The sequence below is a fragment of the Myotis myotis genome, unplaced genomic scaffold (genome assembly GCF_014108235.1).
Source record: "Myotis myotis isolate mMyoMyo1 unplaced genomic scaffold, mMyoMyo1.p scaffold_m19_p_21, whole genome shotgun sequence".
NCBI classification, from domain to species: domain Eukaryota; kingdom Metazoa; phylum Chordata; class Mammalia; order Chiroptera; family Vespertilionidae; genus Myotis; species Myotis myotis.
This window is the reverse complement of record NW_023416326.1, coordinates 4750289-4771828: the sequence shown is the minus strand read 5'-3', so window position 1 is coordinate 4771828 and position 21540 is coordinate 4750289. Positions and strand designations below refer to the sequence as shown.

The window sequence follows — 21540 nt, the reverse complement described above, 5'->3', positions numbered from 1 at the left end:
GGAGATGCCGAGTGAGGGGGGAGCTGGTGAGCCATGGGAGCAAGGAAAAGGGAGGCAAAAGCCATGACGAGAGCAGCGTCAGAATTCACACATCCGGTCTCCCTAGGAAGGCTTTCCCATGAGCCTCCTGTGTGGCACAGGCCTAGTTTTGATTCTATTTATTCTCTTCAAGGAACTTTGGGACTCAGGGGTGGGTCTGCCTATCCTTCCTATATAATAAAAGGGTAATATGCAAATCGACCAAACAGCATGCTCGGACCACCAGGACGCAGATGCTCAATGCAGGAGCTGCCCCCTGGTGGTCAGTGTGCTCCCACAGGGGGAGTGCCGCTCAGCCACAAGCCCTGCACTGGGCTCACAGCAGGAGAGCACGGAGGCAATGGCAGAAGCCTCTCCCGCCTCTGCGGCAGCACTAAGGATGTCCGACTGCTGGGGAGCAGGCCTAAGCCATCAGTCGGACATCCCCTGAGGGCTCCCGGACTGTGAGAGGATGCAGACTGGGCTGAGGGACCTCCCCCCAGCCCAGTGCACAAATTTCGTACATTGGGCCTCCCTCTAGTTGATTAATAAATTGGCAATCTGCTGTCTTCAGTGCGGGGAACTTCACAGCCAGCATGCAAGGCCACCCCTCAGGGTCCTGAGGAGAGTGCCTCCCTAAGCCTCTGGCTTCAGGAGACAATTCAGCCAGACCACTCTGTCTCCATCAACCACTTCTAGAATCGTGTTCTTTGTCTCGAGGTGGTGGTAGGAGGGAGGTGAACAGAAAACTTAAAGTAAGTGGTTCCTAAAAGATACTATCAGTAGTTCCATGCAAGGAGAAAAAAAAACAAAAAAAACCCTACCCTTAATAAAAAAACAAAAATCAACACTTTAGACTTACAAAGATGGGCCGGGGAGCATAGGTCTCTTCAAAAAGGTTCTGGAGCGCAAACAAGGCTGCCTGTCAGGGAGAGAGAGTATCAGTGGGTTCCGAGGTGGCTGCAGAGGCGGGAGCGCCACTCCCCTGCTCCCAGCCCCAGGCGGGATTTACAGCTCAATTACAGAGCAATCAACCTGAATAACCCACTGAAGGGAGCTGAAGGGAAACATGACAACCGAGGATTTACAGAGGAAGCCCCGGAGACTGGCAGAAAGGGCAGCACCCACACCCAGGAGCAGTGGCAGCTGGGAAGCTGGAGGGATCCCCAACCCAGAGCAACAGAGATGGGATGAGGAGCCCACAGAGCATCTGGTAGTGAAATCAGTGGGGATTCAGTCCACCTGGGAGACCCAGACGCCACCTTCCCAGGGACAAGCACTCCTGTTGCTACAACACTGGAGTGGGGCGGGCACTACCTGGTACCTGACTGCTGGTGAGGACCCCCCGTGTGTGGCCCTGGGCGGTGGGACTTGGCGCGATCGGCCGAAGCCCTATTCTTGCAGGAATCTTCCTCCAACGGGCCTCTAGCACCATTATAAAGCTAAATCAGCCCTAGCTAGTTTGGCTCAGTGGATAGAGCGTCAGCCTGTGGACTAAAGGGTCCCAGGTTCGATTCAGGTCAAGGGCACATGCCGAGTTGCAGGCTTGATCCCCAGCAGGGGGCATGCAGGATGCAGTGGATCAATGATTCTCCCCATCATTGATGTCTCCCCCCCCCCCCAGCTTCCTCTCTGAAACATAACTATATGACCATCACCACCACATAGAAAGTCAAACACCAAACTGGAGACAATATTAGCTACTCATCACTGTCAAGGTTCATTTCCTTAGGGAAAGACAATAAAAAAGACCAAAAGTCCAACAGAAATAAGGCACAGAACACACATCACAGGACAGAAAATCTACATGGTTGTAAAACTTAAAAAAGATGCTCTATTTCATTTCTAGTCAGAAAGATACAAAATGAAAACTATAGCAGGGAAGCATTTTTTACCCATCAAATTGGAGGAGATCCAAAAGTGTAACAATAGATGGTGTTAGCCAGGGCGTGAGAAACCTGGCTGCTCTATGACTGGGTTTAAAAGAGAACATCTCCAGGAGGCTAACTTGACACTAAAGATTAAAACTAACAATGCACAATCCTCTGACCTGGCAATCTCACTTGCAGCGAGTGATCCTCTAGGTACACTGTGCAAAAACATCAGGTAGGAACTGATGGTCGCCAGATGGGAGGGAGTGGTGGGGATGAGTAAGAAAGGCGAATGGGGTTAAGAAGCACAACTTGGCAGTTATAAAATAGTAACCAGGATGCCAAGTGCAGTCCAGGGAACACAGTCAGTAATATTTTAATAACTGTGAACGGTGCCAGGTGGGGCACTAGACTTATTGAGGGGATCACTTTGTAAGTTACATAAGTATCTACTGACTATATTGAACAGCTAAAACTAATATTATAACGTATGTCAACTGTAATTGAAAAATTAAATAAGCAAACAAATAAATAAGAAACACAGGCATAAGGACATTTACTTTTCACTCCATATACCCATGTGCCTTTGCACACATGTAAGGAATACAAACGCACACCCCCATGCTGATGCCTGTCAGGACTCCACACTGGTGACAAGCAGTTGTCCCCAGGAAATAGGAGGTAGAAGGGTATTATTTTTTACTACATATATTGATGAGTCTTTTGAATTTAGAACGATGTATGTGTACTTATCACCTATGCATAAATGCACACAGAGTAGCTATATATGAAAATATTTACTTTCATAATTTAAAATAAATTTACCAAAAAAAAAGTCGAAAAGATAACCTTTTGAAGTTTTTTTCATTCTACTGGCCTCAGAAATAGTCAAGAATAAAACGGAACAAAGGAATTTCATTTAACTTTAAAAATAGCTATCATTGCCCTAGCTGGCTTGCTTAGCGGATAGAGTGTCGGCCTGTGGATTGACGGGTCCCAGGTTTGATTCCAGTCAAGGGCACATGCTTGGGTTGCGGGTTCGATCCCCAGTGGGACTTACAGGAGGCAGCCAATCAATGATTCTCTCTCATCATGGATGTTTCTATCTCTCTCTCCCTCTAGCTTCCTCTCTGAAATCAATAAAAATTTTTTTTTTTAAAATAGCTATCATTGTCTTCTCACTACATTAGGGATTCATCACAACCCTTCCCTCACCACCCCTCACACCCTGTCCCCTTTCCTCCCTTAACTCACCTTGGCATTGGCAGTATCAAAAATAGTTTCAACGAGTAAGATATCGACCCCACCATCTAGGAGCCCTTGGGCCTGCTCTTTGTATGCCTCAACGAGCTCATCAAAAGCTGCAAAAAATAAACCACACCCAGGACATCAGTCAATATCCCCTGAATGGCCCGAACATGCTGAGTTCGGGGCCAGCACCTGTGAACTAAATACTGTTGGTTTGTGACGCATCGTTTAAGGACAGTGACACCTTTTATAAGAAACCAAATGCAGAAATACGGCGGTGATAGAAGTTAAACCAGTAAACTGAACACAGTTGCTCCTAAAACACTTGCACAAGGTCTGCACGTCCCACCAAGTGTGAGCTGAGAAAGAGCGAGCACGCGGGAAGCCAGGATTCCCTGAGCCCTGGACCTACTATACTTTAGAGAGCCCTAGGGCGGGTCCTTCTTTCCAGGGATGGCTTTGATCAATTCACAGGGATGAGCGTGAGGAGTCACACAGAAACGTGTCACACAGGGCGAGTCACAGCCTCTCACTCTCTGCGGGAGAATCAAAGGCTGCAGTTCTGTGGATTTGGCTCCTGCACTCTGACACCAGCTCTGTCAGAGAAAACGCCTGCCTGACGCGCAATTTCCATCTCAAACAAAAGTGTCCAATCACGCGTAGGTAAGTTTTGTCAGAAACACCTTGAGCTCTCTATTCCCATCTGAGAGGCCATCCCTCTCCCCATTTCACTGCCCAACCAAGAGAGAAGATGCCCGGCCACTCGGCAGAGAGGCCTGAACGGCAAGTTACGCTGCTGTCGTGTCCTTCACCTTCCGCAGCACGAGAGGAAGGCAGAGGGGGCTCCTCACTGCCGTGCCGAGACCGAGCACATCAGAGGGAGCCACCCTGGTGACCACGTGTGGAAGCACGGCATGGCAAGTCCTGTGGCCAAAACCCTACAAACCCCACTTGCCTGAACTTGTCATCGACACATAACCATCACCATTCATAGTTTCATGACTATCCAGCTCTGGAAGTTCAACTGTTTGTTTTTAGTAGTCTCATGCTTAAGAAATTCACCTAGGTGTCTAAGATTTTTTGGTAAAATCTCAATGCAAGTATGCTTATATTATGTGATAGTTTATCATTTTATAATGCTAACATGCTTATACAGTTTGGACTGCCTTGTGATAAATAAAATGGAGGTCTAGTGGGGTTTTCTCTCATTGACCAAGGCTGGGTGTCCATAATTTCTCAACGTGTCATGTTAAAGCTTTTGTTTGATTGGTCTTATTTCCATAGCTGATAAAGAACACAACACCAGGTACATTCGAAAACAAGTTAAATTAAAAAAAAAAAAAAAAAAGCCCACAACACAACACACACACAACTGCTAACTTTCTTTTGCGACGTATGCTATATCCCAGGGAGTGCTGTAAGCCCTTCGTGCGGATTAAGCCTCAATAACCCTGCGAGAGAGGTACTGCTGGTCCCATTTTACCAAAACACAGCAGCACCTGCTCGAGAGCAATGACTGTATGTGACGAATACTCACTGATGTTCCTGAAGTCTGGTCTTTCCACAGATGGGGAAACAGAGAGCGTCTTATTAGTCGGACCCAGCGCTCCTGCCACAAACCTCTGAACTCCTTTGGGAAAGAAAAGCAAGTGTGAAGCCTCTGGACTGCTCCGGGTTTTGTTGTAAGTCAGTAAGGTATGAGATTCCCCTAGGGCGCTGGGCTACAGTCCTCTGTGCAGTGCTCTGAAATCCAAAAGGCACAAAAGCTCAAACTTCTCCCTCAACTCTTTGGACAGCAAACTCGCCCTCTCCTGGATGAACAAGAGGCTCACTGGTAGTCTTCCTCGCACTCAGAGGGATGGTTCACCGATTTTACTGCACAATCTGGTGGTGGGCTGTCCTGGATCCTACTGGAAAAATGATGAAATAGAGGGCGGCTACACGCATGATCACCAGGCCAATCCCAAAACCTCTGAGTTCTCACATGCCTGGCTTCAAAGTGTTTCGGTAAGTGATCCTTTTCTATGACCGTATTTCGGCTGAAACTACCCAAGGGATCATCTTTGTGGAAAAGGGGGCACTTTCGCTCCTCACCTGTCTGGAGCGTGACCTCCTCGGCCGCTCTCCTGGCCACGGCCGCAGAGCACTTGTTCATCCGGTAGACCTAGCACAGAACTGCAAACGTTAGCCCGTCCTTTTTCTCCACGTGCTGAACAAGGAGCTCAAGACCTTCTAGAACCCAGTGTCACTCAGTAAGGAAATGGAGAGTGAGTTCATTTGAGGTCTGAATGAAATCCTGGCCGAGAAGGCCCATTAGCGACCCCAGCCTGGAAGGCACAGGAAAGGCCAGAATCTTTGGAAACTGCTTTTGGTTCTTCCCCAAAACCGCGAGTGAGGCGGCAAAAGGGCAACCTCTGGACCTCTGGCATGGCAGAGAGTAAGCTGGTGTCGCTCAACAGGTTTTGAGATTTAGAAAAAATAGTGTGGAGAGCGGCTACAGCGTTCGGACAGGATCAAGCCTCAGACTGACTTATGGCAAAGCCACATACAAGTCCCAGCTTGGAGGGCAACGCCCTCGCAGCACAATGATAGCCAAAAGGCTATGGTTGTAAGCTTGACCTTATAGTCCGACCCTGCAGTCCTAGGTAGCTAAGGGATATGGGATGCAGGGAGTGCAGCAAGTGCCGCCTAAACAAAGCTTGATAGAGTTGGGAGAATGGCAACAACAGGAAAGAAGCAACTTGAAACTCGCAAGAACATTGTAAACATCTTGCCCTTGTTTTGCTTTGTGTGATCTGACTATAAAATAAAGCTTCTGCTTACAGGCATGTCACTGTTTCCTCATCCAGGCAGTGATCCATCTGGTCCCAACCGTATTCTCTTGTCTATTTTCTTTAATCCTTCACCGCCCCTCCTCAGGTTCACCCTGGCCATGCTGGATGAGGTTCAAATACTAATGGGAAAGGCACAGGCTTTAGACCAGCGGTTCTCAACCTGTGGGTCGCAACCCCTTTGGGGGTCGAATGACCCTTTCACAGGGGTCGCCTAAGACCATCGGAAAACACATATATAATTACATATTGTTTTTGTGATTCATCACTGCTTTAAATATGTTCAATTTGTAACAATGAAAATACATCCTGCATATCAGATATTTACATTACAATTCATAACAGTAGCAAAATTACAGTTATGAATTAGCCAAGAAAATAATTTTATGGTTGGGGGTCACCACAACATGAGGAACTGTATTAAAGGGTCGCGGCCTTAGGAAGGTTGAGAACCACTGCTTTAGACACAGGAGGCCTGGCTTCCAGGCCCAGCTCGTCACTGTCAGCCCGGGCAGTTCCCTTAGAACCTCTTCAGGCCCTGATTTCCTTCACCGAACAATGGTTGTGAGCGATGGTTCTGAACTTTTTGTAGATTATTAACCTCCTGATATTTGGTAAAGGTCCGTGAACCCTCTCACTAGGAAATAAAAGCAAGTATGCACAAATGTACAAAGCACTACCTACAATTTAAAGAGAGGCGAGGTTGCCCTAGCTGGTCTGGCCCAGTGGATAGAGCATCGGCCAGCCACTGAACTTATACTTAAAAATGGGTGGGATGCTAAATATTATGTTACATGTATTTTGCCACAATAAAAAAAAAAAGAAAAAGGAAATCAAATCTTCCACCCAATACTTAAAAAGGCCTCACGGCAGAGCTGCCTCAAACAGATTGTCAAACTGCAGCGGGAAGGCCGGGGAGGGTTGGGGGGCAGGAGGTAGGGGGGTAAGAGATCAACTAAAGGACTTGTATGCATGCATATAAGCATAACCAGTGGACATAAGACATTGGGGGATAGGGGAGGCTAGGGGACTGTCTAGGGCGGGGGGATAAAATGGACACATATGTAATACCCTTTGTAATACTTTAAGCAATAAAAAAAAAAAAAAAAAAAAAAGGCCTCACAAGCCCTGACCGGTGTGCTCAGTAGATAGAGCATTGTCCCATGCACCAAAGGGGTGAGGGTTTGATTTCCGGTCAGGGAACATACCCAGGTTGCGGGTTCAGGTTCAATCCCACCCAGGTTGGGGCACATATGGGAGGCAATTGACAGATGTTTCCCTCTCACATCAATGTTTCTCTCTCTCTCCGCCTCCTCCTTCCCCTCTCTCTAAAAAAAAAAAAAATCAATAAACATATCCTCAGATGAAGTTTTTTAAAAAGGCCTCACAAAATAGTGCACACAACCAATCATTATGCCTTTATCGACAGCCACTGCATAAGAAGCATCATTTTTATTTGACTATTACTTGCCCATAAAAGAAGCCAGATGGAAAATGAACGGGCTGCTATGTTCATAAGCGGACGAGAGTCAAACCATTTCCGTCTGAGCACAAACTACAGGTAAGTAGGCATTCGCTTCAGGTGGTTGTCTCACGAGCAACTAGCGATGTGATAAACGCTCACGAACGTCTTAGTTAGGAAGGAAAATGGGCGTCTTACCAAGTGCTCCAGGCCATAGTCAGCTTGGGCAACGTTAGTGCTGCTAAAAGTGTTTGTTTCAATGATATCAGCCCCAGCCAGCAGGTAATCCTGCAATGAGACAGGAATGTCAGCGCTGAGTTTTAGAATCCCTGTCCCCCAACAACAAACATGCCTCTTCAACACCATCCCCCCAAAACAGCCTCTGACCAGTTACTAAGCATACGGCACTGCGCTGGAGGCCGGGGACGCCAACAGATGTAAGACTTGCATAGACAGGCGGGTGGTGTAAACAAACACAAAACTTGGCCCTCGCCGGAGTGGCTCAGTGGATAGAGCCGTGGTTGGCAAACTGTGGCTCGCGAGCCAGATGCGGCTCTTTGGCCCCTTGAGTGTGGCTCTTCCACAAAATACGTGTGGGCGCGCACGTACAGTGCGATTGAAATTTCGTGGCCCACGCGCACAAGTCGGTATTTTGTGGAAGAGCCGCACTCAAGGGGCCAAAGAGCCGCATGTGGCTCTCGAGCTGCAGTTTGCCCAGCCACAGTTTGCCGACCACTGGGATAGAGCATCTGCCTGGGGACTGAAGGGTCTCGGGTTCGATTGCCGTCAAGGGCACATGCCCTGGTTGCAAGCTCCATCCCCACTAGGGGGCGTGCAGGAGGCAGCCGATCCATGATTCTCATCATTGATGTTTCTATCTCTCCCTCTCCCTTCCTCTCTGAAATTAATAAAAATATATTTTAAGAAAATAAATAACTACAGAGCTTGACCTCAGACAAATTCACACACTGTTTTGAGAGCTGTGTCAAGTGTGTGTGTACCCTCCTCCAGGGCACCCAGGACAGTGTTCTGCCCTGAGTGCATGACACGGGTGGGAGGCATGGCAGGCTGCAAGGACCCGCGCCTGGTGACCCGTTACCTTATGGATTTGATAAATGACGTCGGGCTGAGTTATACTCAGGATGTCGTTGTTGCCTTTCAGCGGCAGGGCGTGATCCTTAAATTCCTGGCCTTGGAAGTCCTCTTCGCTCAGCTTGTGCCGCTGGATCATGGTCCCCATCCCGCCATCCAGGACCATGATCCTCTCCCGCAGGACGCCCTCGATCTCGGCCCGCAAGGGTCTCTTCACGCCCGCTTTAAAGAAAGGCAACGTGTGACCTTAAAAAATGAAGGGGGCGGGGGTGGGGGGGAGATGTATGGAGAGAGGGTGTGGAGTCCTTGATAACCATTCACAACAGGGAGTGGGGGGGGGCTCATGAAAGATGTGCTCACAGCTCCGCAGCGTTACAAAAACGCTGCCCCGACGCTTGGTCACTGAGTTATGACCACGCCTAATGCAATGAAAGATGTGCACCGCACACGGTCACGGGGGAAGCACGGGCGGGGCGGACGGGGTGCCTACGGGGAGGTGGACACGGGGTGCCGGCGGGAAAGGGCGGGGTGCCTATGGGGAGGTGGACACGGGGTGCCAGCGGAGCGGACGGGGTGCCTACGGGGAGGTGGACACGGGGTGCCAGCGGAGCGGACGGGGTGCCTACGGGGAGGTGGACACGGGGTGCCGGCGGGGCGGACGGGGTGCCTACGGGGAGGTGGACACGGGGTGCTGACGGGGTGCGGGCGGGGGAGGACGGGTTGCCGGCGAGGATAGACGGGGTGCCGGCGGGGCGGGGGTCCCGGCGGGGAGGACGGGGAGACACGTGGGCGCCCTGGCTGCTCCGGAAGCCCACGGGCGCCGCCGTCTCCCGCGGGAATCCTGCGGGGCGTCATGGGTGCAAGCAGCACCGAGACCCGGAACCCACGGCGCGCGTCAGGCAGCCCCGCGCCCGGGCTGGGCCGAGTGTTACCCGCGGGCGCGCGGTCCTGTGGCGCGGGCGACATGCCGCTGGGCCCGCTCCTCCGCCTCGGGCGCGGGACGCAGCAGGGCGGTCTCCACTGGGGACGGCGGAGAGCGACACCGGCCCGGAGAGCGACACCGGCCAGCACGCGGCGCGCCACGGGGCCGGGGGCCGGGGAGCCGCGGACGTGGCGCGGGGAAGAGAACGACGAGCGTCCCGTCCCGGAACCGGCCCCTCAGGGTGTTTCTGTCGCAGCTGAGCATCCACGCGGAGCTCCCGCCCTGGAGCTGTGATTGGTCTGTGCTAGCTCTTCGCGGCCTCATTGGCTGTCGGTCTCAACCAATCGCCTGAGGCTCGCCCCAGGGTTCTCTGGGAAATGTAGTCCGGTCCTCGCGAAGCTTCAAGCACCTCCGCACTCGGACCCGGAAGTGCAGCCGCGTGGCGACTTGGAGCGTGGGCTGTGTGGGGAGCGGACACTGGCTCCGCGCTCCTGACCCCTCACTGCTGGTCCCACAAGGCTGGCCCCCCACTGTGTGCAGCTCAGAGCTGGAGCTTGAGTGGAAGGCTAGGCGCTATGCGCCTCCCGCTATAGCCTGGTGCTGGGCGAGATGCATGTACAGCCACTTATAGACAGAAAGCATTTACTGAGTCCTACTGTGTGTCGGACATGGGAATGCAAAGACAAACTGCCTCCCACCCCGACCCCCACCTGTCTTAGAGCAACTCACGACCTAGTTAAGACTAATAATCGAGCCCACGTACAGTGACAGCAAAGGCAGAGATTGGGGTGATGCACCTACACACCAAGGAACTGGGGATTGCCTGCAAACATCAGAAGCTAGAGGAGCCGGGAAGGATTCTCCCCTGTAGATGTCAGAGGGAGAAAGGCCCTGTCGACACCTTGGTTTTGGACTTCTAGTTTCCAAACCTGTGACAATACATTGTTGTTTGAGGCCACCCATTTTGTGCTACTCGGTTATCGTAGCCCTAGGAAATAATACAAATGCATCTATAGTGGATGGGAACACTGCAAAAAAAGCCTCTCCTCCCTGTAGGAGAGAATCTATTATCTTATTTTGGTGATAATCAGCTAGCCCACTCAGCTCATCCCACATAAACCCATTGTGTAGAGATAAGACCTTCAAACAACTCCTGGGTTTTTTGTTGTTAATCCTCACCCAAGGATACTTTTCCCATTGATTTTTAGAGAGTGGAAGGGAGGGGGAGGGACAGAGAGAAACATCGATGTGAGAGAAACACATTGATTGGCTGCCTCCTGCATGTGCCCCCACCAGGGCCAGGGATTGAACCTGAAACTGAGGTACATGCCCTTGACCCGAATGGAATCAAACCTGTGACCCTCCAGTCTGCAGGCCGACCCTCTATCCACTGAGCCAAACTGGCCAGGGCCAATTGGATCAACCTTAATTCCTCATCCCAAATTTACCCCTTACCCCCTCGCCCCTCCCAAGCCAGCCAGTTACTAATTCTTTTTTTTTTTTTTATTGATTTCAGAGAGAAAGCGAGAGGGAGAGTGACAGAAACATCAATGAGAGAGACTCATTGACTGGTTGCCTCCTGCATGCCCCCTACTGGGGATCAAGCCTGCAACCCGGCATGTGCCCTTGACTGGAATCGAACCCAGGACCCCTCAGTCTACAGGCCAATGCTCTATCCACTGAGCCAAACCGGCGAGGGCCAGTTTCTAATTCTTTATGGCTGGCAAATAGTTACCCAAAGGAGAGTTTTTAAATATGATGGCAATTTTCAGTGAGGAAGTTTGTGGTTATCCGAGGAAACGGGCTATTCTTTGAAAAAAAGATAAGCATGGACTCTTTTTCTTTTATAAATTAAGTTTAATGGATAATTCAGCTTCAGAAATAAAAATATCTTCTAAGATGAGAGTATAAACATGTTTATTAAGTGTTTTTCAGAGTTTATCTCCTTTCTTCATTTATTAGCAGATAGTACATCTATCCTCTTGCCTGAATATTGTAAAGCGATGAACATTTTAGGCAGCTGAGCTACCTGTACGCATCCTAAAACACCCCAAGTCCCCCTCCTAGCCTCAGCGTCAGAACGACGTCCCAGTGTTTCCTTCATGGTTATGGCTGGAATATAGCACCTGCTGGAAATAAAGAGTCAGAGTCCCTCTACTTATCACCCAAAGTGTTTGGCATGACACACAGGGACTCGGGTATTTCAGGAACTTGCTACCTACCAACTACTTAATAAAATGAAGCAAGTGAAATTTTTAAAGGTTAAGGGTTCTACATGGGCCAATGCAGTAAAAGTAGGAAGTTACCAAACAAGGTATGAATGGAAAATATCACATTTCCAGCTGTTGGTGGCAATCCACCAAAAATGTGAGAAAGCAGACCGTGGGCAACAGGCACAGTACTGCTTTCCTAGTAACACTTGAATTGCTGTTGGCAACAGTTTTTTGTTTGTTTATAATCCCTTTCCTGATCATTAAGGACTCAGATGTAAACAGAATTCCTGCCTTCTCTACAAGCTGTCAACAGGATGGAAAAACAGAGGGGGAGTTATAGCATAAGGCAGCCCAAACATTCGAACAGATGAACCTTCAAGAGAGCAGAGGATGCTGGGAGCATGGGGTGTCCTCCGTGGCAGGGCCTCAGGTGTGGAGAGAGCCAGACCCAGGGCTCGGCACCAATCACAGTGGTGACCGCACGCTGAGTGCTGGCAAAAAACGTCGAGTCCTTCCTACTACACACAAAGCATCCCCCCAAAATATGTAAAGGTCTGCAACACAAGCTCTACCTCTACTGCTGCTAAGAATGAGTCCTCCCCCACTAACTCCTCCTGTCCAGGTCAGAAAGTCAAGGGCTTAAGGCGCTTACCTACAGTCATCTCTTCCACACCCGTGCTAACAAGCTCCAGGAAATGCACAGAAACCTGGATTCAATACGTGATCCTAACACATTCGTTTTTCCTAGTGACTACAGCTTCCTCTCTGGCAAGCAGACCGGCTTCTGTGATTCCTGAGGTCTCTACTTTGGACGATAAATAAGGCATTGAAATCCACTAACTGGACTGCGTAGTCCTAAACAACGAAGAGCTGACTATGAACTCTATTTAAAAGTTTTTAAGTACTAAATATATTTTGGGTCTTCTGGTTCCATTCCCTGGAAGTTCTGTTTCACAACATTAAATTCAACTAAAGAAACAATAGTACTTAAATATCGCTAATCTTTGGATGAGAAGGTAAAACACGAATATCCCAAATATATTCCCCTCACGATAATCACATAAGCCTATTCAAGCATATTTTGTAAAAATATGAAACATTTACCAATTTTTTTCTTCCTGGTCTCAAATCTTGGGTATTTGGGAATTTCCCATTTTGTACTTTTCTTCTGTCCCTAGATCCTCATTTCATACTACTCAAGGAATTTGCTTTGTTTGAGCAAAGAAACAAACCAAAAAACCCTGATATTCCATTGCATTTAGCTAACAATTCCGAAATGAAGAAACCTATTGATGAAGCACGCTATGTCATAAACCATTACTGAGCCGCAAAATCTCTCCCTGTCCCTTCCCTTAACCACGCTCGTCAAAGTCTTTCGCTGCTGTGGGAGGACCGGCATCGGGCTCACAGGTCGCTCTCCCCGTAGAGCGCCGAGGAGAAGGCCGCGTAGTCCAGGGCGCCAGGCACCGCGCCCGGGCCCTTGTAGGCGGGCATGCGCCCCAGGCAGTACTGCGCCTGGTCCGGGGGCAGCTCGCGCCGCAGCTCCTCCGCCAGGATGTACGGCTGCAAGAGACAGAGAGGGGTTTGCAAGTCAGTCGGGGAAACCCTGCAACGGGGGTGCTCATGCTCCTGCACGGCTGGCATTGGTTCAATTTAAAAAAGGATACAGCCCTCGCTGGTTTGGCTCAGTGTCCAGAGCATCGGCCTGCGGTCTAAAGGGTCCCAGGTTCAATTCCAGTCAAGGGCACATGCCTGGGTTTCGGTCTTGATCCCCAGTAGGGGGCGTGCAGGAGGCAGCCGATCAATGATTCTCTGTCATTATTGATGTTTCTATCCATCTCTCCCTCTCCCTTCCTCTCTGAAATCAATAAAAATATATTTAAAAAATAATAATAAATAAAAAGGATTAAAGGCAGGCCGTCTAATGGGCCTGCAGACCGAGCTTACACCTAAGACGGCTCCTGCAGGGCAGTGGGTCTCCCACCGGGAGCATTGCCACCAGTATTTCTCAAACTGAGCCACAGGGGGAGGGATAACTACTGTGACCTCAAGTTTATTGGCTGAACCAGTAAAACACACACCAAAAAAATCCCCTACAAAGTACACACTCCTGGTCCCTTGCATGAAACTCACTGAGGCCCAAGCACAATTTTCAGGAGCAGAATGTCTCTTTTTTCTGTTCTGGGCGAACCACCGTTTACCTGCTGCTTGCTTGCTTTCTTCTTTTTTTTTTTAAATTTTTTTTATTGATTTGAGAGAGGAAGAGAGAGGGATAGAGAGATAGAAACATGGATGAGAGAGGACCATTGATTGGCTGCCTCCTTCGCATCCCTTACTGGGGGAGGAGCCCACAATCTGAGCATGTGACCTGGCCAGGAATCGAACTGGTGACCTCTCAGTTCATGGGTCGACGCTCAACCAAAGAGCCACCCCAGCTGGGCTACCTGCTGCTCTCTGAAAACGCTGATGTGGTACAGCATGCACTACTATCGTACTATTTTCCCTTGCAATGTTGTTTCTGTTCTTATGAGAAAAATGCAGACAGAAGGACTCTGTCCCGTGCAGACCTTATCGGACGCCAGGATGCGGAAGGAAGCGATGACCTGCTCCGCGGTGTCGGTGTCGGCTGTCTCTCTGGTCATGAAGTCGATGAAGGACTGGAAGGTGACGGTGCCCTGTCCGTTGGGATCCACCAGGGTCATGATGCGGGCAAACTCGGCTTCACCCTGCGGCGAGGTGGCAGGGACACGTTGGCTTCAAGAGCACACAGCTACGCACAGAGCCAGTCTGTGCTGTCACCTGCTGCCCACCAGTTCCTTTGGGCAGCAGGTGAACACGTAAGTATCCTGCATCCCCCTGCCGTCTTTGGAACAAAGGTCACTCCACCCAGTGACTGTAACAGCGGCTGTGGCTTTACGCCTGAGGCTCCTGAATTCCCTCCACCCTGGGACCCACACTCCTGCAGGCCTGAACATAAAGAGACGTCAGGGAGAGAGCTGGCCCTTTTCCAGGTGACAACTGAGAGGAGCAGCATGCAGTTTGGAAGGTGGCTCTCCAGGCTTTTCTTTTCAAGGTCAGAGAGGAGTCAGGGCGGCTCACGCTGAGAATCCGCATCAGTGGCTCCCAGGGGAGTGAGGGGCCACAGGGAAATGCAAGACTTTCTGAGCTGATTTGCTACTAAACCTTTTTACTTTTTAAAATGTTAGAGGGAAAAGCACTTAGAAATCATCAGGATATGAAAAGCCATTGAAGCGTACACTTTAAATGGGTCAATTGTATAGTGAGTTATATCTGAATAGAGCCTTTACAAATCATCAGGAAAGCTTAATATCTGAACAATGACTGAATACAAATATAGATTCTGGTTCAGTGAAATTGCTTTCATCTGGTAGCAGGCAACCTTCAGAAAGATTATCCTACTCAATGAAAATGGGCTCATCCCCAATGTGCCACTGTGCTTCGGGGCAGTCACCTCCTGTGATATATACCCAAGTTCAGCAAAACATCCCCTTGGGGAAACCTCCACTTCTGCTTACCAGGTCGTAGCCCATGGAAATCAAGCAGGCTCTGAAATCCTCGTGGTCCATCAGGCCATTCTTCCTCTGCCGACAGATACAAACAGAGACGCTGGGAATTAGAGGCAGAGGAGCTACTCTACTTGACCCGAGGAACAAAATCCAGGAGAGAGGGGACACCTGAGCTGGCCAAGGAGACTGTCCAGGTCACCACTGACTTACAGGAAGACCAGAGCCCCCCCAGGGATGTTACAAAATGGTTTCTTAACCAGGGGAAAGGGGGGGGGGGGGTAACAACAGACAAGAAAGGAAGACCACACACTGAAGAAAGCAGTGGAAGGAAGCGCCCCGTGCCGCTGAAAATGACCCAGTCAGAGCTGACTACGGCCACCCACTGATGGCTGAGCAGAGCCCACCACCACTCTCAGGCCTGGGCCAGGATGGTTTTATTTTCAAGGTCCGAGAGGAATCGAGGCGTGGCCCTGCGTGCGGCAAACGTGGCCTCAGCACAAACCCTGTGAGGCTCCAAGCACGGCCACTCACGGTGGACAGGAGGCCAGGGCAGGACACAGGGCGGCCTAGCCTCCACGGACCAGGTGGCCGCCCAGGCCCTATCTTGTCAGAGATGACCATTAGGTTCAGCCCCGAAGTCCAGAATGGGATGCCTCACTGCCCGGGGCACCTCCAATTCAATGGCACCCCCTCTCTTAAGGCTCAGAACTTCCAGGTCATTTTAAATCTTTCCTCTTCCCTCTGCCCCCAAATCCCGTCGCTAAATGCCAGATTTTCTTAGAGAGAATTGGTTTTACTCAATACTACTGAAATCAAAATACACTTCACTTTTTAGATGCCTTTACGATGAAAATGCTCACCATTTTGTTGGTGCATTTTCCTTAAAACGTCTTTAAGAATCGATTTTGTTCATTAAAAAAGAAAATTAAGTTTTATATGGCAAAAGAACAGGTTAAATTTCTATCAGGTGCTTTTACCTAAATAGTCCCTGAGGAAAAGGTCTGAAGTCTCTAGAACCACATTTTGTTAAGGATACACATTCGCTTAGAACAAATCTAGCTTTGCTGCCACGTACAAAGGCATCCACTGTCACCCGCACCGAACAGCACACAATCCTAGACGTCGTGGCCTGGGCAACGTCAGAGCTTAGCACCCGTCACCACGGAGGCTGTCTGCCTTTGACATTCACCACCCCCCTGCCCGTGACCTTCTAGGGCCTGAAGACTTAAGCGAACGGCATGGGCATTCTCTTGAACGTGTCTGAATGTCCCCAGTATTGCCCTGCAAAGAGCTCGAGGGGGAGGTACCCGGTCGAAGTGGTTGAAGGAGGCTCTGAACTCGTTCATCTGCTCCTGGGTGATGCCCTTGGCGTCCCTGGTCAGGATCTGCGTCTCCACCTCGTTGATGGTCCTGGCGATGGTCGTCAGCAGCAGCTCCCACCCCACGCGAATGTGCTGCCGGGAGAGAGGAGCCAGCCGTCAGCTCTGGGCCTTCTGGCGCCTCAACCTGGCCTCCCGGCCTCCTGGCGGGAGAGTCGGCCCCAGGCGAGAGAAGCCGGGCTGACTCCCACCTCCCTACGCTGCTTCTCTCCGCTCGCCCGCTTCCTGCAAGATTCTGTAGTGGGCCAGGCTCGGAAGCGAGGGCAGGGCTCTAACAGTGACGTTTGTAGATAAATATACAGTGGGCGGTCTCTGTGTCACTAGAAATATCTTTCCCTGTCACAAGGAACAGGAGGGCCCCGGATGACACCCACGGGCTCCCAGGGCGCTCAGATTGGTCAGCTGGGAGAATGTGATGTCTGGTCCTCTCTCTGAAGCATGCAATGAGCTCCTGCTGTGATGGTGCTGCTGCTGCTGACAGTGGTGCAGTGCCTGCTGTGGCTCACAGTCTTTTTTTTTTAATATATATATTTTTATTGATCTCAGAAAGGAAGGGAGAGGGAGAGAGAGATAGAAACATCAATGATGAGAGAGAGGCATTTATCAGCCACCTCCCGCATGCCCCTGACTGGGGATCTGCTCCTGGTTCCCAGGTCGATGCTCCACCACTGAGCCACACTGGCCAGGCTGGGTCACAAGCTTTTTCACAAACGTGGAGGAGAGACTTAGCGATCTCCACCTCCTGTACTTGCAGGACTCAACAGGAACCAATAAGCCGGCATGGCTGAGACCCCTGAGTGAGCCGGCCACAGCCAAGGAGGCAGCACAGGTGGGGGCAGGGGCGGAGGGAGGGGTGGTAGGTACCTCCATGGTGTAGTTGGTGTGCTTGTTGTCGAAGACCAGGGCCTCCTGGATGAGCTGGTGGTCGCCCTCCAGCTTGTCGATGTTGTTCTTGTAGTTGATGATGTTGTGCTCGTACTGCTTCAGCTGGTTCATCTGGTCCTCCAGCGCCCCGGTGATCTGGATGGAGCTCCGGGCAATCTCCTGGGACAAGCACAGTGGGGACCAGGTGAGCAGGTCTGGCCTGCCCCCAACCCAGAATCGGGTACATCGCCAGCCCAGGGACTGATCCCCCGTCGGGCAAAGCTCGGAGGCACCGCCCTACCTCCATCTTGTTCTGGATCCAGGGCCCGATGGCGTTGGCCTGGGCAGCGAACTGGCGGCGCAGGCGCTCGTTGGCGTGCTGGCGGGCCAGCTCCTCCTGCAGGGACTGGTCTCGGATGGGCACCAGCTGCTTCACCTGTCGGGGCCCAAGGGCAGCAGGGGTTAGAGGCCAGCTTTGGTCCAATGGGAGCGACCAAGAGATGGGGTGATGGTCCGAAGTGTGGGGGTGGGAGCAGAGGGGGGAGAGGAAGGGGAGAGGGAGTCCCAACTCTGAGACTAAAGGGAGAGCTCATTCTAGCTGTGACTGCCACCCATGCCTGCTTAAGACTGGGTGGGTGTGCGTCGGGGACACTGGGCTGAGTGGGGGGGTGTCAGGGACACTGGGCTGGGTGGGAACTGTGCTGGATTTTAACCAGGAAAATAAACTTTTCTTAAGAATGAGACAAAAGGCTCAAATAACCCTATTTTCACTCTCACTGGATTGGAGGCAGCAAGTGAGGCGAGCACTTTAGTTCCCAGAAACAGTTTTCTAAGCAATTTTCTGAACTGAAAAGTCACACACCTGTGGGACCTGCTCATCCTGCATTCTGAAAATTCTTGAAAGGCAAGCCGACGGCACCAAACTTTCAGCTGCGGTTTTAAAACAGTTAAAACTTGTGGTCTTAGTCTCAGATTTTCCTTCAGGAAAAATCCTCTCTACTTCCCTTACAAACCTCAGAAGTTGCTGCATGGCATTTAAGAACTTAGCATATTTTGTCGGTGAAATTTGGGGTAAACGATGCCAAATCAGGCCGTCGCTCTCACTGCCCCGGGCTGTTATGTCTGCCCTCGCCCTCGGCTTCACGCGGGCCCGGGTCCCGCACACACGCCCCGCCGCCCACCTTGTCCCACTTGTTCCGCAGCTCGTCCATGGTGACGGTGCTGTAGGGGTTGCTGGAGCTGATCCGGATGTTGTAGCTCTGAATGACCTTCTCCACCTCGTTCTGGATGGCCATGATGGACTGCCGCTCGCCGTCCGCCTCGGGCAGCGTGGCCTTGAACTGCTCGTGGGCCGTGATCAGACTCTGACCAGAGACACAAGTGGGAAAACCGATCTTAGGTCATGCTAATGTGAGTGTTCCATGTTCCCGTCTGCACACGCATGAATGCCCGCCTGCCTGCCTGCCTTCCTTCCTTCCTTTCTGTTTTGTTCATCCTCACCTGAGGATATTTTTCATGGATTTTTAGAGAGAGTGGAAGGGAAGGAGACAGAAAGAAACATCGATATGAGAGAGACACACCGATTGGTTGCTTCCTGCACCCACCCCAACTGTGACCAGGGATTGAGCCTGCAACCAAGGTACGTCCCCTTGACTGGAATCAAACCCAGGTCCCTTCAGTCTGAGGGCTGATGCTCTATCCACTGAGCCAAACCAGCCAGGGCCAGGAATGCCTTTCTCCCTGCAGGGATCTCTGGAGGAAAACAAATCTGAATGCTTTAGAAAAGCTATTTTGTGCACAAAAATCAAGTTCTTTGAAATGGGGGGAAAAAAAGATATCATGGTGACTATTTAATCAATGGCTAGAAATCCAAAGTCTTCAAAAACAATGTTCCCTTTTTTAAGAAAAATCATATTTGCTTCCATTATTCCCACCCCCAGCTTCTGTGTAGGTGTCTCTCTCTCCACCGAGGGCAGAGAGAGGCCTTTCTGAGGACCAGTGTGTGCCTTTCACGTCCCACGAAAGGAGCCAGCACTGCTGCCTTCACACCTGCAGACCCCCAGGAAGCACACCCCTCACTCCCCAAGGAGAAAAGGCACAGACGGGAACTCTTTCCCTTCAGGCGCCCTCAGACCTCCTGCATCCCACAGCAGCCCCCTCGGGACAAAGCCACCTGCTGCCGCGCGAGGACGGATGGGTCCCTACCTGGATCTCCTCGATGCTGTGGACGATGAACATGTCCTGCAGGTCCTCCATGGCGCCCTCCATCCAGTTGTTGAACGGGGCAGCTCTCTTGGCAAACTCCAGGTGCAGCTGGTCGATGGTCTCCAGCAACTTCTCGGTTCTCTGGACAGAAAGACGCAGGCGTGATCACAGATTCGATAATAATAATAATAAAAAAAAACTGTCTGAAAATGTGCATATGCATTCCAGAGCCACACACGATTCCCTGACATTCTGGGAATCTCAGCGTTCTCGTCATTAGCATGTCGACACACAAGATTAACCACCGTTCAAATCATCAGGCTGAGCCCGGCAGCTCTCTGCAGCGTCTTCTCAGTCAAAGAAGGGTTTGGTGACATCCACAGCAGCCTGGTTTGGCCCTAGCTGGTTTGGTTCAGTAGATAGAGCCTCGGCCTGTGGACTGAGGGGTCCCAGGATTGATTCCCCATCAGGGCACATGCCGGGCTGCGGGCTCGATCCCCAGTAGGCAGCCATGCAGGAGGCAGCCAATCAGTGATTCTCTCTAATCATTGATGTTTTTCTCTCCCTCCGGCCCCCCCGGGTCTCCCTTGCTCCCTGAAATCAATAAAGATATATTTAAAAACAAAAACAACAACAAAGGAGCCTGGTTTGAAAGTTCTTAAGAAATCCACGACATGTCACCTTTTAGAAAACTGAGATGCCCTGCTTGGTAAGTCAGAAGTGACTCCTTAACCACGTTACATAACTGAAAATTCAGGGCAGCTTCCCCATTTCAGCCCACAGTCACAGAGAGGATGCCTTTCCCGAAAGTCCCCACCTCATGGAGCAAGGAGGACTACAGGTTATTTTATAATTTTTTATATTTTAAATATATTTGTATTGATTTCAGAGAGGAAGAGAGAGGAAAAGAGAGAGAGAGAGAAACATCAATGATGAGAGAGAATCATGGATCGGCTGCCTCCTGCACACCCCAACTGGGAATCAAACCATGACCTCCTGGTTCATAGGTCAACACTCAACCACTGAGCCACACCAGCTGGACCCCTGATTTTTTTTAAAAAATATAGTACAAAACTCCCAACTTCCCATTTCCCTCTTTTTCCTACTTGTCCTACTCCCTTTGGAGGCTCCTTGCACCGGACAATCTGCTTTGTTTTATACACACAGTAACACAGAAAAGCCAGAAATCAGTGACAGGGACGGAGGGGAAGAGTCTGGGTTCCACACCCCTGGGCAGCGTAGAGACCTCACCTCTAGGGCCTCTCTCCGCTTCTGCGTTAGCGTCCCCAGCCTGTCCCACTGGTCGCAGATCTTCTGGCACCTGTCATTGACGTTCACCGCGTCGTGGTAGTCCAGCTCGCTGTTCGAAGTGAAGACGGGGATCAGCGGTCCCAGATAATAGCAGGAAAAATGAGCAGAGTCCAAATAAACAGATCATATATACACTAGAGGACCGGTGCACGAAATTCGTGCATGGGTAGCGTCCCTAGGCCTGGCCGGTGCTCAGGGCCGATCGTTCCCTGCCTCCTCACTTCCTCCTTCCCTCTCTCCCTCAGCGCCCTGCCACAGCTGCTGGTCGCCCGACATCTTCCGGCCGCCCCCTGGTAGTCAGTGCACGTCATAGCGAGCAATCGAGCAATCGAACTCCCAATAGAAGTCCCAAGGGAACAATTTACCTATTAGCCTTTTATTATGTAAAGGAGGATTTTTAAAAGATCTGGTAGAATTGGCAGGTATTTCAGGGTTTTGTTAATCGTCACAGGATGATCCCACCCCAGATTCCTCCAGCTTCGCTCTCCCTAAACTCCAGACAGGAAGGAAGGCCGGCCAGACCCCTCCCTGGGAAGGTCCAGGGAGCCCTTCCCCCATCCCCACACCCACGGGGTGGGTGTCCACGGCCGCACGTAC

General features: G+C 50.8%; 2 protein-coding genes across 5 annotated transcripts in view; both read right to left on the bottom strand.

The window, feature by feature from the left end:
* MTR (5-methyltetrahydrofolate-homocysteine methyltransferase) overlaps positions 1 to 9688 on the bottom strand; it is a 44385-nt gene extending 34697 nt beyond the window's left edge. For 2 of the 4 annotated variants that reach the window (XM_036354823.1, XM_036354825.1), the window contains exons 1-7: positions 9455 to 9688; positions 8530 to 8744; positions 7629 to 7718; positions 5232 to 5301; positions 4675 to 4767; positions 3144 to 3250; positions 881 to 940 (exon numbers count right to left, since the gene is read on the bottom strand). In XM_036354823.1, coding sequence (XP_036210716.1) covers positions 881 to 940; positions 3144 to 3250; positions 4675 to 4767; positions 5232 to 5301; positions 7629 to 7718; positions 8530 to 8744; positions 9455 to 9488 — 669 coding nt within the window. In that variant the 5' untranslated portion in view covers positions 9489 to 9688. The remainder of the gene's footprint in view (positions 1 to 880; positions 941 to 3143; positions 3251 to 4674; positions 4768 to 5231; positions 5302 to 7628; positions 7719 to 8529; positions 8745 to 9454) is intronic. The other 2 variants (XM_036354824.1, XM_036354826.1) reach the window with 2 other exon arrangements.
* Positions 9689 to 11280: 1592 nt separating this feature from the next.
* The window catches only part of ACTN2 (actinin alpha 2), a 43141-nt gene continuing 32881 nt past the window's right edge, over positions 11281 to 21540 (bottom strand). The window contains exons 13-21 of the mRNA XM_036354828.1: positions 20884 to 20992; positions 19633 to 19773; positions 18609 to 18791; positions 17729 to 17863; positions 17428 to 17607; positions 16492 to 16638; positions 15194 to 15259; positions 14225 to 14383; positions 11281 to 13220 (exon numbers count right to left, since the gene is read on the bottom strand). Of these exons, the coding sequence (XP_036210721.1) occupies positions 13062 to 13220; positions 14225 to 14383; positions 15194 to 15259; positions 16492 to 16638; positions 17428 to 17607; positions 17729 to 17863; positions 18609 to 18791; positions 19633 to 19773; positions 20884 to 20992 (1279 nt within the window). The 3' untranslated portion in view covers positions 11281 to 13061. The remainder of the gene's footprint in view (positions 13221 to 14224; positions 14384 to 15193; positions 15260 to 16491; positions 16639 to 17427; positions 17608 to 17728; positions 17864 to 18608; positions 18792 to 19632; positions 19774 to 20883; positions 20993 to 21540) is intronic.